The 17,133-nt window shown below is 34.3% G+C and overlaps 1 protein-coding gene across 6 annotated transcripts; it reads left to right on the plus strand.

Moving 5' to 3' along the window:
- The first annotated feature begins 3,391 nt into the window (after positions 1-3,391).
- LOC124210755 (EF-hand calcium-binding domain-containing protein 14) lies at positions 3,392-16,897 on the plus strand. Of its 6 annotated transcripts, none has more exons than XM_046609062.2 (10): positions 7,888-8,252; positions 9,510-9,598; positions 9,825-10,476; positions 11,582-11,807; positions 13,151-13,287; positions 13,379-13,600; positions 13,856-14,038; positions 14,333-14,461; positions 14,567-14,792; positions 15,058-16,897. In XM_046609062.2, exons 3-10 carry the CDS (start codon positions 10,327-10,329, stop codon positions 15,153-15,155), a joined length of 1,371 nt encoding a protein of 456 aa, XP_046465018.1. In that variant the 5' UTR covers positions 7,888-8,252; positions 9,510-9,598; positions 9,825-10,326; the 3' UTR covers positions 15,156-16,897. The 6 variants fall into 6 exon arrangements, with proteins under 6 accessions (XP_046465022.1, XP_046465018.1, XP_046465019.1 ...); XM_046609063.2 differs by having other exon boundaries at positions 10,002-10,476; XM_046609066.2 differs by lacking the exons at positions 7,888-8,252; positions 9,510-9,598 and adding an exon at positions 3,392-3,855.
- The last annotated feature ends 236 nt before the right edge of the window (positions 16,898-17,133 follow it).

Below are 17,133 nucleotides of genomic sequence, written 5' to 3' on the forward strand. Positions count from 1 at the left end.
AAAATTTGATCTGCTACAGTCACGTACCGCAGAATTGCGTTTCACAATTGCTCGATGTTTACGCTGGTCATACTTTCTGTGTACCAGTGTGTTGCGTAAGAACCCATATTTGGTGGCTGCCTGTTATTATACGTGTTCTTCACAAGTATTACGTATGTATGCGTACAGGCGACAGGATTGCGAATCAGTAAGTAGCCAAACGTACGGACACCGGTTGCTCGTGAATTTCGCGTCCGGAATTATTTAGTTATTATATCTCCTGTCGTGAGAATGCAATTATCGAAAGAAAAGAAAAATCGTAACAATATTCGAATATTGATGCCGGTGCCTCTCTCTCTCTCTCTTTTTTAAATCTTTTTATTCTTAATCATTCACTAGTGACTACGAAAATTATTTCTCTCTAATTTTGGTGCACATAAAAATGATCTCTATTTTAAAACGTGAGTCGTATGAGGAAACGATGTATTTTTACTATGTGATTTTGCAAGTGGCGTAATAATACCCAAATATCATCTGTGATTTTTGTATTTCTTTGTATACAATTATAGTTATCCAAGTCAACAATTAGAAAATACAGAATGGCACAAAATAATCGATTATTGAAATATTTTTATAAATTTTTTATACGATTGATCGTATAATAGCCGTAAAGCATTCAATCGAAACGAAAAAATGTCGTGTCTATATTCAAATGGATAAATGTTATATTAAGGAAAATAAAAGTGCTTAAAATATGATATTTGTAATGGTAACACCGAGGTAAAAGCTTAAATTCATTGTTACGCGTAAGATGAAAATTGGTGCTTGCGAAAGTAATTAACGAGTGGTTAGCCTCGCGTGTGGATTGATTTTTAATTCAAAGTTTTCAATATTTCACGCGATATGTATTCAAAGAACAATTGCACAGGCCTGCGAGATATAACTTTGAATCAATATACTCGTATAGCGCTAGTTCTTTTTACAGCACATCGAGATTTATTTCTATACAAGATATGCATTTATACAGATTTTTTAAACAATTTTTATGAAAAAAATAAAACATAATGAATGTAAAACTGAATGTTTAGTTATAAGATAAACAGCATCGGTTTTAAACAAGACTCAAGAGACTAGATAAATCAAAAGACTTGCGACATCTTTTTCTACGTTCTTCAAAACTCCTGTTCAATCTTTTTCTCTTGTACTTACGTAGCTCTAAATATGCTTAAAATTACCGTAAACAACTATTGAGGCTAGGTGAATATTTAAATATCAACGCTACCATTAATACATATAATTAACACAAAAATTGAAAGTCAACTCTAGTAGTACTTAGAAAAAAGAAAAAAAAAAAATAATTTCACCATAAAATTTACGTGATAGAATTTTTTAAATATTTTTTTCATAGATTCTTACCTATATACCTACCGAAATTACTGCTCAATTGCGTCGGAGGAAAATCATCGCCGGCCTGTGTTAATTACATCCAGAATACGGATATCTCGGTGAAGAAATCTTATCGAAGAAGGCGAGAAAATCTGAGGTTCATTTATTATCGAATTTTTCTTTTCACATTTTTTTTTTTCTCACCTCATTTTTGCAATCAATTTCTGTCAACACTGGCATTTGCATTTCGCACAAATCTCCGACAAGTATCTGTATCCGCTGCTCTTTTCTAACCCGGAAGTGAAATAAAATTCTCAAATACAGCGTAAAATTGTCAGATTTACTGTGTATGAAAAATAATAAGTATAAGAAACGTTCGCACAAATTGAAAATAAAAGAAAAAACGAAGGAAATCGAAGGATAAATATGTAAAGATGAATCGAAAAATAATCCTAAATTGAATGCGAAAGTGAAAATAAAACGAGAACACGAATGGAAGAAACGATGTGGATATGCTTTAGATTCTTTTCGCTCTCAGTGCTTCCATGCCTTCGGGTAATACGTCCAGCTGTCTTCAAATATTTAAGCATAATGTAGAATCCAAGGCCCTCAAGGCACAGCTGTGATTCATTGGAGGCGTTTTTATAGATTTACCGAGACGAAAAACGTCGCTTGGAATTGAGGATAAGTTGGCTTGCTCTGCAAATTGCTTTGAATGAGTTTCCGTCACTGCGATATTGGTTGCTCCGTGTATACCTATAGTATTTTTTTTAACGTAGTTTGGTATTCAAATAAAATCTATCACTTTATATGAAATTAGAAGAGAAAAAAAGATTTTCAAGCGATGGCGACCGTTTCTCTTAATTTCGTTCAGAAAACAATGGCTACGTGGTGACCATTGATCAGGGAAAACCGGTAATTTTTAAATCAGTCAGGAACCTGATGGAGAATGGCGATAATGAAATGAGAAAGAATAAAGCTTGCCTTGCAAAGGAGCAAAATTCTACGAATAATTTGTGTCTATGTGTTTGGTTCCATGACCATGAAACATATAAAAATATTTTTGACTGCCGATCAACCCTTTCAGTCGTAAGCTTACCACCTATTTTATATCATTTTTTTTTTGCTCTTCCTGATAGTACACTAATAGGTTTTGAATCCCCGAGAGTATATAGTTACCGCGATATGACGTAAATTACTATCGTTTGAAACAAATTGATTGAAACAATGTACGGAATGTATTTCGTTTCCGAGAAACTTACCCCGTTACACATGTACATGTTTTACTTAAATTTTAAGTATTTGGGGTCGCTTGCTACGAATCTGAAATCGGATTTAAAAAATTCAAGATGGCCGATCCAATATGGTGAATAAAAATTTGAAATTCGATCCAATCCGGAGAAAAAACTCTGTCTGGGGTTTTCGAGGTCGTTGATTATGAATCTGAAATCAGATTTTGAAATTTCGGTACGGCGAATTTAATTAGCGACGCTGAAAACGCTTGCACAAATTTTTTAGACCGAATTCGATGAAATTTGAAATTTTCGTCGGCCATATTAGATCCGCCATCTTGGACTTTTAAAATCCGTTTTCAAATTCGTAATCAGCGACTCTAAAAACCACAGAATACGATCTTGTTAGTAAAAATTGTCCCAGCACAATAACGTGTGCTGAAAAGTTTAATTAGGAGCTACGTTGATTCGATACTCAAATCGGCGGTGTATATTATTTCGGATTTTAGTCGTAAAAAAAAAAAAAAAAATTGCAAAGCGGTGAAAAAAGTGAAGAAATTTATTCACCTACAAATTTCTCAGCGGAATAAATTTCAGGGAATCCTTCGCGTTTCGATGAAAATAAATTCAACGGTGAAAAGCGAGAGTTTCGAAATAAGGGAAAAATACGGAGGTGTAAAAGCACCTGAAATTTTGGGTCGTCGGCGTTTCCTGCGCGAATCGATGGAGAGGCGCGCGTCGAGTCGCGTTTTATTCGCGTTTGCGCGGATCGGCCGGCCGGAGTTCTGCAAATTCTTGGATAGTTGGGGGCGATAAAAGCAGCCCTTCGTACACTCGACATAATCCCGACCCTTGCAAAGTTCAGTTTCCGTTCTGCGATGAGCGAGACTCACCGGATTCGCCTTCGATGACGAACTGTCATGCATCCCACATGCTTGTGTCCCTGCATTATTGTGCACGCGTGTGTGTTCAGATACTCTGCACTGTGACAAGGATGATCAGTCTGTGCGGTCGGCTTTGATATCGGCGCTGGAATTACCGAAGCGCCTGCATTTATCACTTTCTTTCTCCTCTCTTTGCGCCAATAATTCATCACCGAATATACGATACAGCCAAGTTTCCTGGTGATTCGAATCTTTTCTTTATCCACTTTCTGCCATGCGCTCTTATTTCGGTGGACGAGTGAATATTGCTGTGAAAAATTTTTGCGTGACAAGTGTGGGAATATAACAAGGACAGCTTCTCGTGTGATTCATGGGTTTGTAAACTACATTCGGATCGTTGATTTTACGAGTGCAATATCACTTGGTATTTTACATTGTGCCGGAAGAATTCTTTTGCAAAAGAGATATCGCTGTATACGTACTGTGAGTTGATTTATTTCGTGCGTAAAAAAAAAAAAAAAAAAAGAAAAGGAAAATATTGTCTTGTCTTATACAGATTATTCCCAGTTGAATAATATATTTCGATTCGAACAGCTTTCTTTCTTTACCGTAGAGTCGCGAAATTTGCGGTAGATAATGTGTGATAAAATTATATCGAAATTCGGGAATAATTTGAAAAATTTATCGATACGCACGGAATTGGTATAAAATTTTTTTAACAAAGGATTACAGTGCAAGGAAAAAATTGACGAATTCCAAAGGTTTTACTTCCGTATTCTTATTTCTTAAATTGATGCACGAAAATTTGATTCGAAATTATTAAATAAAAGTTCTCACGATGACGTCACATCGATATTTTTTTCATATAAATAGCGGGTGTACGAATAATGAAGCTAATCGAACGTCGTTTTATTTCTACAATTCAAATGTTATCGTTAGCTGTAGCGTTTGCTCGCGTATAGTTTGAATAAAAATAAAATAGGAAAAAGAAAAACAAATTGAATAAGTATTGTACGTACGTACGTACGACACAATTGAATTCTCATGGCATGTGACACTGGTTTTTTTATATTTACAGTATTAACCTTCGCACTTGTTCGATACAATACCTTTACAATAATACCCGCAAACTTGTATCAAATGTTGTTTGAATTTAATCTTCAACTTGCTCGTGTTCTGTTTTCAAAATTTCCATACCAGGCTTAGGATTATACTCACACATATGTGACACACTCTGTAAAGCATATACGTTGCTGTTGATTTATGCCTGCCGCAGCAGGAGACAGGTAACAAGGCGTGTCGCTACATGCAGCCCGTAATCGAGCGATTAGATTGATAATTAAGGAGTTGTTAAGACCTCCCGGAAGTTTTGAAATTTTTTTTTAAGGAGTGTTAAAATTGCCTTCAATTTTTCTCTTCTTCCTCTTCTATCTTCTTTGAACGACGGTACATTCTCGGATATTTAACTTGGATAAAAATACGAAGATGAAGAAAAAAAGGCAGAAACTACCGTTTGGTCTTCCATGAACGAGTTTTATTGCGGATATACGTTTTTGCAAGAGGAAAGACAACACAGGCAATAACGGTTGTTATTATCGTTGAAATTCACATTACATTAAATCTCTTTGTTTGGTTTGGTTTTTATATATATTCTTTTTTTTTCTCAATTTATCGTGTCATCGATATCAAATCATCCAAATAATTACAGGAAAATATCGTAACCAGTGATTAGATTTTTAAATTTTCTACAAAACTCGTTTTCAGTTTTTACCGAGAAGAATTGTATTTTGTTTTTTTTTTTTTGTTTACCCGGCAAAATATATTTTACGTAAATTTTACTCGAATGTATGGAAAATTAATTGATCCATAGCAAAATCAACGTATTGTAAAAGTAATTGTTAACATTTCAGTTCATTGTTGTGAGTTTAAAACACTTTTTTCGCATGCTGTGATAACGTTTCCGTCTACCTACACAATTTTTCCGCACGATCTGAAATCGCTTGTTGGCTAATCAGAGCCGTTTCAACATCACGTTCCGCTCTCACCTGAGCTTATCGTTGTACGTAGATACAAGGTAATACATATCAACATAAGAAAAACGTGTCGAGTTATTATCGTTGTTGTGCATCGATGCATAAACTCGTGCAACATCGTAGTTAATACGCGGAGCAGAATTGTGTTTCGACATCGTTATTATTTTGCTGAAATTTTGACGTGCCAAGAGCTGGAGAGTACGAACGAAACGAATTTATTAGGTATATTGACAAAATTAAGTGAAATAAAAGTAAGTTATACGCACTCGACCGAAATAATTTTCTTTTTCATGCAAATAATGCGAGGTATGTTGAACCGAGATAAATGGAAAAAAAGTGATAAATAAAAAACTTTTTAACTAACTTACTCTTTGTTTGACGTGACTCACCTCGTTACTGCTCTTCTGCGGTTCTCGGTACCTTGTATTATATCAGCGTGAGTAACGTATGTATATACATATAGATATACGTCATCAGCATCACATATTTACTCTTGTTTCGTACTCATCGTACGTTCCTTTGCTCATCCCGAAGCCACGTCTGAAGCATTTAAAATTCAGTCTTCAAATTTCATTTTCATCTTCGATTTTTCTTCGTATAAATTGATTCGAAAAAATTTGACGTTCGGTCAATTTTTATTTTCTTTCAACCCGTTTAGTTGAAAAATTTTGTACAAAATTGGGTCTCTCATTCGCGATCGTCGCATTCTCAGAAGAGAAATTCAACCTCGTTCGTTCACATCATCTTATACTTAAATCTATATCGATCTATGCTTGTATGGAGTAAATCAATGAACGTTAGGCGTGGCGGTGACAATTTATTAGCTATAGGTCTCATTGCCATTTACATTAAAGCCCAAGTTCGCAAATATTGGCGGGGATTTTCAGCAGACAATCATTCATAACGATGGTCGAAACGTGTAATCAAGATTTCAACACACATATTGCGGAAGCAGATGGATTAACTTTGTACTGATAAAATATACTTTAGTATAACAAACGAGTAGTTGTATTTGAATCGTTTTTCTTCGTGTGATATCAGTTTGAAAATCTTACGAGATCTAACGATTATACTTATTCGAGTTGAGTTTACTTTCGTTTGAAATGTGCGAAAGGTTTTTTTTCTTCTTAATATCCAAAATATAAAATTCGATATCACGCACGAAGCTTTCATTTCTCAACCGAATCAGAGATCCCGAAAAGAACAATAACTTCATTATTTCAATAAAAATTTTATCAATCAATCTCTGATCACGAACAAACCGAACTGTTTCATGGTTGAATTCCAAAAAAATTTCTCGTACAGTTTTCAAAAAATAATTTTACAACGGGACTGAAAACTAATTGTAATCATGTATTAAAAATTATCCAATTTGTCAAATAATAGAGTATTTCATAGTTATTCGTTTCGTTTAAATTTTGTCTTTTCTCTTCCATCTCGCATTCTTCTTCTTCTTCTTCTTTTTTTTCCTCGGCATTTTTGTTTGAACAACGTTTAGCTCGTCGCGGTTTTTACGCCGCCGCGAAGCTGGCAGTTTGTCGCGGCCTTTAATTATTGTACACCTACCTACCTGTGCCAGTTCCGAGTTTAACGTGTCACGTATACCTATATCGATATCTGACATTGCGTTATATCTGTTTCGAGCAAGGCTGCGACGGTCTATCTTCTTCTCCCATACCGACTTCAACTCGTCGCTTCACAACGATTGATAAGAGCTCTCGACTACTTTGCTCGATACGCTTTACAATATTCCTGCAGTATCGCGCGAGAGCTCGCTGAATAAAGCTCGAAAATATTATAAACTACCTGCATACATATCAAGATAATATTGTAAATTTGCTATTGAAAATCTGCACCACATCGAATTATGACGTAATGTTGCCGATCGGTGTATAAACTCGGGATCTATAACCACAGTGCGTCGTTGTGATTGCCCCGGCTTATCGATCGATCTATCGACGTATCTCGATTCCCTCAAGCGCTAAATTGATCCGTAAACATCGGTCTTCCGAATCTCACGGTTTAAATAAATAGCAAAAAATAAATAAATAAAATCGCGTTACAAAAACGTTTCGATTATTTTTCACGAGGGAGAAAAATGTTTCGTTATGTGTAATAACTTGCAGTTGTTACAGTTGTTGTAAACCATACGTATGCGATAGTAATTTTGCGCGGTAATAATAATCGTAATCTCTGCGAAATGAAAATCTTTGAAACGATGTTCAAGTTATAGTTTTATTAGTACGTTGCAGTTTTTTCAACATTTAATCTTTTCATGTGATTAATTTTGAGGCGTACTTGACTTGGCTTGAGTTTATCTTTTTTTATTAAACTTTGTTGCGTTTTTTTTTTTTTTTTTTTTTTTTTCTACAGCACGAGCGATAAACCTCGTTTGCGGGCTAGATTAAAAGTTCCTGATAAATTGGCGATAGTCTATCGGTAACGTATAGACGACGTTGATCCCAGTACATTATTACAGGCGTGGTTCATATTTTCGTCTATTGTATCGCACCTCCCGATCTATCGATCTCCACGACTATACAAACGACGAATATTAATGTACATCGGACTGCTGAAAAATTGACACGATCCTGCTCGAGAACTTTGAGGGAAAATTGAGGTGTGTGTGTGTGCAAATGTTGAAGAATACATACACAGGGAATTTAGAACACGTTTGTTGATCGATTAATGTACGGGTGTGCAGGCTGAAGGATGAAATAACGATTAACATGCATGAAGTATGTAATATTTGAAACGTATAAGCAACTCAAATGTAAGGATAAAATTTTGACCTAGTTTTTTTTTTCTTATTTTTTTTTTTTGCTATTCATTTGATTTCCTTCTTATCATTACGCGTTATTTTACCGCATGATTAATTTGGATCATCTGCACGGATCGTGGGATACGTTATACTTTTTTGGAATTTCTTTTGTTTGTTTAAGTGTGTCGGGATGTATTATTGAATATTAATTTGCCGATATCACGTGGTATTCTGCATGTGTACATATACGCATCGACTTTGTCGAAACCTGCAACCCGGCCAATATCGGCGAATTTAAGTGAATTACAAAATTGTCAGACGATAACGACGCGTCGTAATTCCGATCGTGTAATGGAACGATGATAAATATTTTTTACTCAAAACGATGTATTCACAAAACTTGCGTTATTCTGAGCTTACTTCAGGACGATTCTGGATAATTATGATTTTTAAAACATAGCGTAATTATCGAATAATCGAAACTGACCAAGAGAGATCGTAGAATAAATTTAATCTCAAAGATCGATAGTCAGTGCAAACAATATGTATTGTTCAAATTGTAGGCCGGACCGGATATACTCTTTCCTACACTGAGAGAAATTTTTAGTTCCGGTTACCGCTCGGTCCTTATCTATTTTCATTTTTTATCACAACCGAAAAATATAGTTCTAGGTAGAAAATGAAAATTAGTTTTCTAGCTGTTACCGGAAACTCTAGTATCCGTTGTTATTCTTTCTCATCACGATCACTGTTGCCATATTTTCTTGCAACTGTTGCGAAAATTTGACGCTTGTGCAAGAATAAATTGACGTTAAAGCCTTATTTAAATAAAAAAGTAGAGTAAACCTCGGAAACTGATTTTGCGTTGGAATAACCAAAAAAGGATCGACGATAGCGCAAAATGGTTAGGTGCACCTCGTTTTTCGTAATTCCAACACATTCAAACAGTTTTTTTAACGATACCTGTTTTACTCAATTTTACCAGTTACTATAACGAATGAAATTTTTCTCAGTGTATAGCTAATGGAAATATAAAATCAGTTTTCCGTAAATTAAAATTTTATCTGTTATATGAAAATGCAGGCTGGTTTATTCGTATATATGTACGAATAGCACAGCACGTAAGGCTTGTAAAACGGCGTACCATAGTTATTATCACCTTTGTGTATTAATACGTTTCCAAAGTAAACATGTTTTTGCAGAGTTTCACGTTATATTCAATTATCTCTTACAGATAAAAATAATAACTCGCTTGTTTTATACCTTAAATCATACGAAGCTAATACGAAATTTATATTTCACGAGAACGGAGTAGATTAAAAGGTAAAAACTGGTGACCTTAAAAAAAAAAATTTTATTCCATTTATACGCGATAATAGTTATATCGTATAATCAATAACGAAACGTAATATCACCCAAGTTTTTATCCTCGTCTTATAATATTTCGTCGACAATAATTATTTACTTCTCTATTGTTTTTTTTCTTTTTCTTTTAGTATTCCTCATTGATTTTAATATAATTCGAATGAAAATATTTGATTCCTTACAGTCCAACTGTACACATATGATGATAAGGATAAATAGATTATTTTCGGGAAGTCAAGAATAGCGGAAAAGAATTCAAGTTCGCATATATCACGTAAAATCCTATATACGATAACGAATAAATACGTGAATATTTCTTGGAATGTAAATATCATAAATATATGTGTAAAAAATTTGACAGTGTACGTCGAATGAGGAAGAACTATACCTGAGAATTCGTGTTGTGCGATATTCGTGTTTCCTGTGATCTTGCGGCGGGAGAAAAAAAGAAGAAAAAAGGAAGAAGAAGAAGAAAAAAAAACAACAAAAACAATAAAAAATAAAAAAAAAAAAGTGGTCAGCGAAATTTGTTCCGACTTTTAACTGCGGCAAATGCGGCAGACTTTTTCCTGGTCTCGAAAAAGACGGAGGTGATAGTTGCTAATAGAACCGGGTGTTGGTTGCATAAATAGTCTAAAGTGGGTGCCCAGGATAATACCGAAGGCGACAGTGTCGTCCTCCTTGAAATGGACTCCGTAGCCGTGACCGTGCCACTTCGACCACCGACGAAAAAAATGAAAAAACGCAAGGAACTCGATGCTTTGGCTGCTCCTCACGCCATCACAAGACGAAATTCTGGCAAACGCAGCTCCCAGGTAATGCAACAAATCAGCAAGGTTTGTTTCTTTCTTTATACGGTCATTGGACGGGGAGGATGTAGAGAAACTAGAAGGATCAGAAAAAACAGGGGTCGGAATATCGAATTTTCAAAGTCAAAGTGTTAACGAACCGGCAGAATGAATAACAGTACCTACAGCAATTTTTTGGAGCGACAAGTCACTTTTTTTCGAGTTAAAGACGAGCCGTTACGAGAGGAGTGAGATTTTATCTAAGAAAATTTTGGTGCTGTCTAATTTTATTATATAGAAAAAAAAAAAAAAAAAAATTTTTACATAGAATTTAGAGAGCACTCTAATATTGATAATATTTTTTCAATATTCCGTATCGAAATGTCTCACTCTTCTTTTTCTGGAACGGCTCGGTTTTCACTCCGTCAAATTTAGAGGGTAAGTTTTTTTACTACAGTTCGACTTTCTATGTTTTAAAATTGAGTAGGACAGATTTTTACCTTTTTTAAAGTTCGGTGTTCTGACCTTTCCGTTTTTTCAACTTTCTACATTTTTACTCAACCAACCTACCGTCCATTTATTTATGTTGCACAGATCTATCGAAAAAAGGCCAATATTTGCAGGTATCACGCAGATATTTAAGCCCATTATTTCTCCGACGATTTCTTTGTTTTCTGGCTTTTTTAATATCGTTTCAATTTGTCGATCACCTACCGTCGATAACGGTCGCGTGAAAACGAAGACGTGATATGATTATTTTCCAACTGGCAAATGGAATTTTATTAATTTTCATAGCTTACACATATTACACCTATGTGTAAACTATAATTTCATCAATTGCAGACGATCGATAAACTGAAATTGCTATAATCAGAGAATCTGAAACATAATTAATTTATTATAGTTTATAAAAAACGGAATCCTCAATTTCGAATCGTTTTTTTTTTTGTTTTTTTTTTTTCTCTTCAAAAACTGTCTTTCAAAATTTCGTTGAAACTACGAATCTTCAATTTTTTCACCGTTTTTCAAGCGTCAAGTCACGTTTTTCTCCGTAACAAAAAAACTGTGCCGATACTTGGCTTCGTGAATTTATATTATGAAAAATATATTTTTTCAATTTCTTCTTTTTTTTTTTTTTCCTATCTCCATTCAGGAACTTCTGACGGACAGCAGCGACGACAGATCCGAATATTGGAGCGTCTCGACTCGGGGGGGTCGCAAGTGTCGAGGAGGTCGAAGAAGTCGGAGTTGTCCTGGTTTTCTTCGAGCTTGCAGCGCATTTTTGGCATGTGCCTCGATACTCGCCACAGCAACGTTGATCTGGTTGTTTATCGACGTTCGTCAGCAGCTCAGTGCTCTTCGTACGGAATTGGACCAAGGTATAATAATTAAGGTGTCAAGAACAAGAAAAGCGAATTTAAGAAAGTTTTTGACAATCTTTACGAACGACGAACTTCGTACTTCTTCTATTATTTACAAGCAGTTCGACCGATCGTAAATCAATCAACAGCGTGTCCAATATTATTATTGTTGTTGTTGTTGTTGTTATTATTATTATTATTATTATTTTACCTCTCTTGTTGTGTCCACGTAATTAATTTTTTTGTACTTAATTTATACTTAATAATATATTATACAAGTAATTGGTAGTCGCAATAAAAAATTTGAATGTGAATTGTGTGAATTTTTCACATTGCGCAGGAAAGTATTTTGATAAAGAATTCATTCATGTCATTGTTATTATGTAGGAATAGCATATGTTGAATTAATCATAAATCTGTGTTATTATTGATGTATATTATAATGATATATTGATTATTCTTGTAATTATGGTATGTTTCCCGAAATTCGATTCACCCGAATTGAATTTGGAAAAAAAAATATGACGAAGTGCTGAATTACGAAATGATCATTTTAAAAGAATTATTATTTTTATTATTATTAATATACCGAAAGCTCGAAAGCTTTGAAGGAAAAAGCGCATTCACAGTATCTCTATGCTGCCTATTTTTCACTCCAATTTTTTCACGCCTCTAACGCGTGATCTATACGGAGCGAAAAATTCCTCTTCCTCTGACTTCACTTCAGATCTCAGTTTCTGCCACCCTGAGTCTCTTCCAATTCACCGGTTCAACTCTCTGGGGTTATAGCTGTACGACTTTTAGATGCAATGTTTGCGAAAAACAGAAATATACACGTATATTATTTTTCTACATTTCCTTTTTACTTCTCTGTAGTTTCGAGGCTTCCTTAGCCTTTGTTGAATAGGTTTTAATCATCATTATAAAAAATTTACGAATCCCTCGATCAGTTTCATGTACTCAGTAGAAAGTCAGAATACTCTATTAATAAGAGTAAAAAAATTCTGTAAGATTACATTCATGTTATATCTTATATATATATGTATTATATGTATCGCTACAATTGAAAATGAAAATTGGTTTTATTTTTTGTGTGATTATTATTAGTCAAGAAGAAAAAGTAGAAGAATAGTGGATATTTATGATATGCAGGTTCATAAAAGAAATTATACGTAACGTGGAAAAATTATTTCTCTTCCCATTCCAAAATCAATGCGAATAATTTAGTATAATATTTGCTGAAATAATTTTCGGGCATCAGATTTTTTTCACTGGTTCTATCAACTCTTTACGTACAATGCACACGAGGTTTGCGAATGTTGTATTAATTTTTGCACCTTCGCCGTACGTTTGTGTTTCAGTTATAGCTGGCAATGAAAACGTGCCGGATACCCTCCAGAAGTATCATTCGCTGTCGAGGGATCTTCAGAACAACCAAACGATCATATTCGCCAATCTGAACGACATCAAACTTCAAATAGCCAATTTCACGACTCAGGTATATAAAATCACGTGTCTTTGGTGTTTGTTATCTCTACGTCAAGACCTGTGGTGACCAAATTTGTTTTCCTTCTTTCGTGACATTTCAGCTATCGACTCTTCAGCACGGGCTTCACGATGTTCAGAATACTATAAAGGCTGCGCCAGAACTCAGCAGCGTTCCCGAAGAGTTGAAATCTCTCAAGGACAATCAAGCGACGATCGGTAGCCAAGTGAATGACTTGAAAAATACCGTCGTCTCCCTTAAATCAAGCAATACCAGGATACAAGATGTCCAAAATAATCTATTGGCGAATATAACAACGTTAGAGGTTCGCTCACTACTAAAACACTTGAGATAAATATTTATTCGTAAAGTTGGTAAATAATTTACACGCAGAATGTTTGATACCATAGATTTTCCTTTTGTGCAAAATATTTATATTCTTTCAAAAATATGGATATACAAGTACTTTCTGTGTTGATACGTCGCTTTCATCAAGATGTGGGAATACTTTACTTTTATATCACGATTGATAACAAGGGGAATTGATTAAAATTTAACTTTGTATTATATTTGGATGCAGAATTCACTGGCGACGCTATCTAACAACATACAGCGTCCTGAAGCTGTACTTTCTGATGAAAGTAAAGCTCAGATTGAATCGATGCGCACGGAGATTACTCAGCTGGTGAGAAACCTCACTCTACTTGCTGAAAATTCGACGCAGTATCTGAAGTGGACAACTGAGAATCGGAAGGCAGACCTGGTAAGAATGCAGACTGGATATAATAATAATAATTATTACTCATTTATATTCCATCGAGAAATGCATGTCAGAATATTCAAAACCTATAGCAGAGTTTTTCTTTCTTCATGTTCTTGTGAATTCCTAAAAATTTCGGATTCAGTCATTTAAAAAGTTCAGGGTCAGGCCTGGAAATTTAAATTCTTGCTTTTGAGAACAAGTCTAAATCAGAGATTTTTTTTTTTTTTTTTTTTTCAATTTTTTAGATATGGATTAACGAATATTTGAACTCAACGCATGTTTTCTTGTCCACAGAAACAGTTGGGTGCGGTACAGGAGCAAGTGGCGAATGTCAGTACGAAGATTGCGTCGTTGGAGAACGAATGCGCGAGGATAACAAATGTGGCAACAATGAAAGACTCGGTTGCTAAATTGTCCGAGAGCGTGAGTGTATTTATGTTATATCTGTTATTGAATAATTGTGCAATTTTCAAATGTTTAAAAAATTTTTTATTCATATCTTACGGATATTTCACATTTCATTCACAGTTGAAGGCTGGTAACCTTGAACTAGAAGAGAAGCTGAAGCAATTGGATAATAGGTACAACACGTTGCAAAACTCTAGCGATGCGATGTTGGCGTCTATTATCAAGCTCCAAAAATTGACAGCGAGTGTCACAGCTCAAGACGCGAACTTGACTGGGAAAGTTCTTAGTCGTAAAGACGTCGGAGAATCATCAGTGACCAAATTGCTAGGGCAGGTGTCTGATGGAGGTCAGTATTTTGAAGGTTTCAGACTAGAATCACAAGAGCGCAAGAGATTATTGACTCTAGACTGGAACTCGCCTTTTTGCTTTATTCGGATAGATTTATATAAATATTCAGTCGATAAATTAACCCAACGTGATTACGATATTGAAATTTAATTGGAGAGAGCAGTCTTTGTTTATTTTTTATTTTGTCCCCTGCTGACTTGTCTACTTTTTCACTGTACAAATAATGCCAGGGATAATAATGAACAGTTTATCGAATATTGTAGGAGGGACAAATGGAAAATCGCCAAGCCAATCGGCTCTGGATTCTGTACCAGTTGAACCAATACGGAAAAGCAATACGGGAGGTGATGGCACTACGTAACTTGGAACCTGCGATTACTTATTGAATTCTGCTGATTGAACAAAGTCCTATGTAAAGTAAAAATTAGTAATAAAAACTCTCGCGAAAGTTAGGGTAATACCTTTACATGTCTGGGTGTATATACATATAGATATAAAATAATTAATCAATTAATTGTTTATATTATCGTATTATTTGAAAGGTATTGTTGTCAGAGATTTTGGTTCGTGTAATCAATATAGCGTGAGAGATACGTACATACTTCTTATCTCAATTGTATCAAAGTCGTAATTAATAATGTGTACCAGTTACAATAGTTACGTAGTATATACATAATTGCATGAAACGAGATATGCTACATATGAGAACGACGTTTCAACGAATTGTAAATATATCATGTGAGTGAGAATGCATTTAATAATTAATTTCAGTCGTATATTATCAATATTTCTATTATTTATTTATATAGTTAATGTGTAACAAATTCCCAGATATATTGAGGTGAACAGTACAAAATCCCTAACGGTTTGAAAATAATTTCTCAATATTGCGCATAAAGGGTGTTGTCATTATTCTTGTACATTTTATATAGGAAAAAAAAACATACAAAAGAAAAAAGTAAAAAAAAGTTCGGTAGACGTTAGTGAACCCCGTTTGAAGCGATGGCAACGGCACGATCAGTCATGGTATCAGTAACTGAAAAGCATAAATAAATAATGCGTGACATAGATAGCAATCAAAATTCTGTGACAAAATTACGGGCGAAAAGAATAAAATTAGAAGGTGAGAAACCATATGAATAATTGTTTTCGTATACAAAGTATACACAGGTGTATGAAATACATTTCCACTTAAAGAAGTGAAAGTGCGGAATAAAGAATAAAAAGATGTATTATAATTAAATACTTTTTTGATTTTGTTTTGCGCAGATGAAATCAAAATTTTTTAATATCAATAGTGTCTGAATACTGGTATTCAATTATTAGTGTTTGTGAATTCGTGAATTCGTTTTGTACTTGTTGAATTGATGACAGTAGAAATCATCAAATTATTAATACTTTGGAAACGAATTATGTATAATTATTTAAGCTTCAGGTTTTTGATTTCGGGAAAGGGTCAGGCTGATTATACGAATTTGGCATATTGTAATTACCCATTAAGTCAATCAAAATAAAAGTTAGGGAAAAAAGCAAAAGTAAAACTAATGAAGTGTCTGCAACGAAAAGCAGAGGGAAGGGATGCTAGGCTTAATAAAAACTAATATGAAAGTGTCAAAACTATTTAAACTTGCGGAATCATCTATTGACACGTTAAATTAATGATATTGGGTATTTTTCAAGTAAAAATGAAATACTTAACTTCTAAGAAGAAGAAAGGATACATTTTCGTGCCAATACGTAAGCGTTACGAAATAATTGAATCGAATTATAAAATATGGCATAACTGTCAAAAGTTATAGTATATTTATAATGTGATAAATTAAGAAATTGAGAAACGTTAATAACTGCAGTCGCTTGCTGCTTCTAGCCTTGAGGCGTATTGACAAATTTTCCCGTGCGATGACGTTGAAATTGAAAAAAGTTTCAAGCCCGATTAAAATCTCTACGCAAAGTTATCATTACCCAGGCTCTTATCGGAACAAGCAATTTATCGTTTCACATACCGTAAAAATAAAAACAAAGGAACATATACGCATAAAAGACAAAGAACGTTGTAACGATAATTGTCTTAATAAAACCTGTGAGAACATATTCAAATTTAAATATACGGTTTATTTTATCAGTCCCTTATACACGACCTTCTCCTATCATTGGTATCAATTAGACGCGAGTATTTAACCACATCAGTCACGCCATAAATTTCTAATTATTCGAATATATTGAAATATAGAGATATAATAAATATTAGTACAATAATGTATTTTTATACATGCGTTTTCGAAACGATTCTCTACTGTCACGTACTATCAATGTTAAAGAAACAAACAATTTTGTCCTGT

This window comes from Neodiprion pinetum, chromosome 1 (genome assembly GCF_021155775.2).
Source record: "Neodiprion pinetum isolate iyNeoPine1 chromosome 1, iyNeoPine1.2, whole genome shotgun sequence".
NCBI lineage: Eukaryota > Metazoa > Arthropoda > Insecta > Hymenoptera > Diprionidae > Neodiprion > Neodiprion pinetum.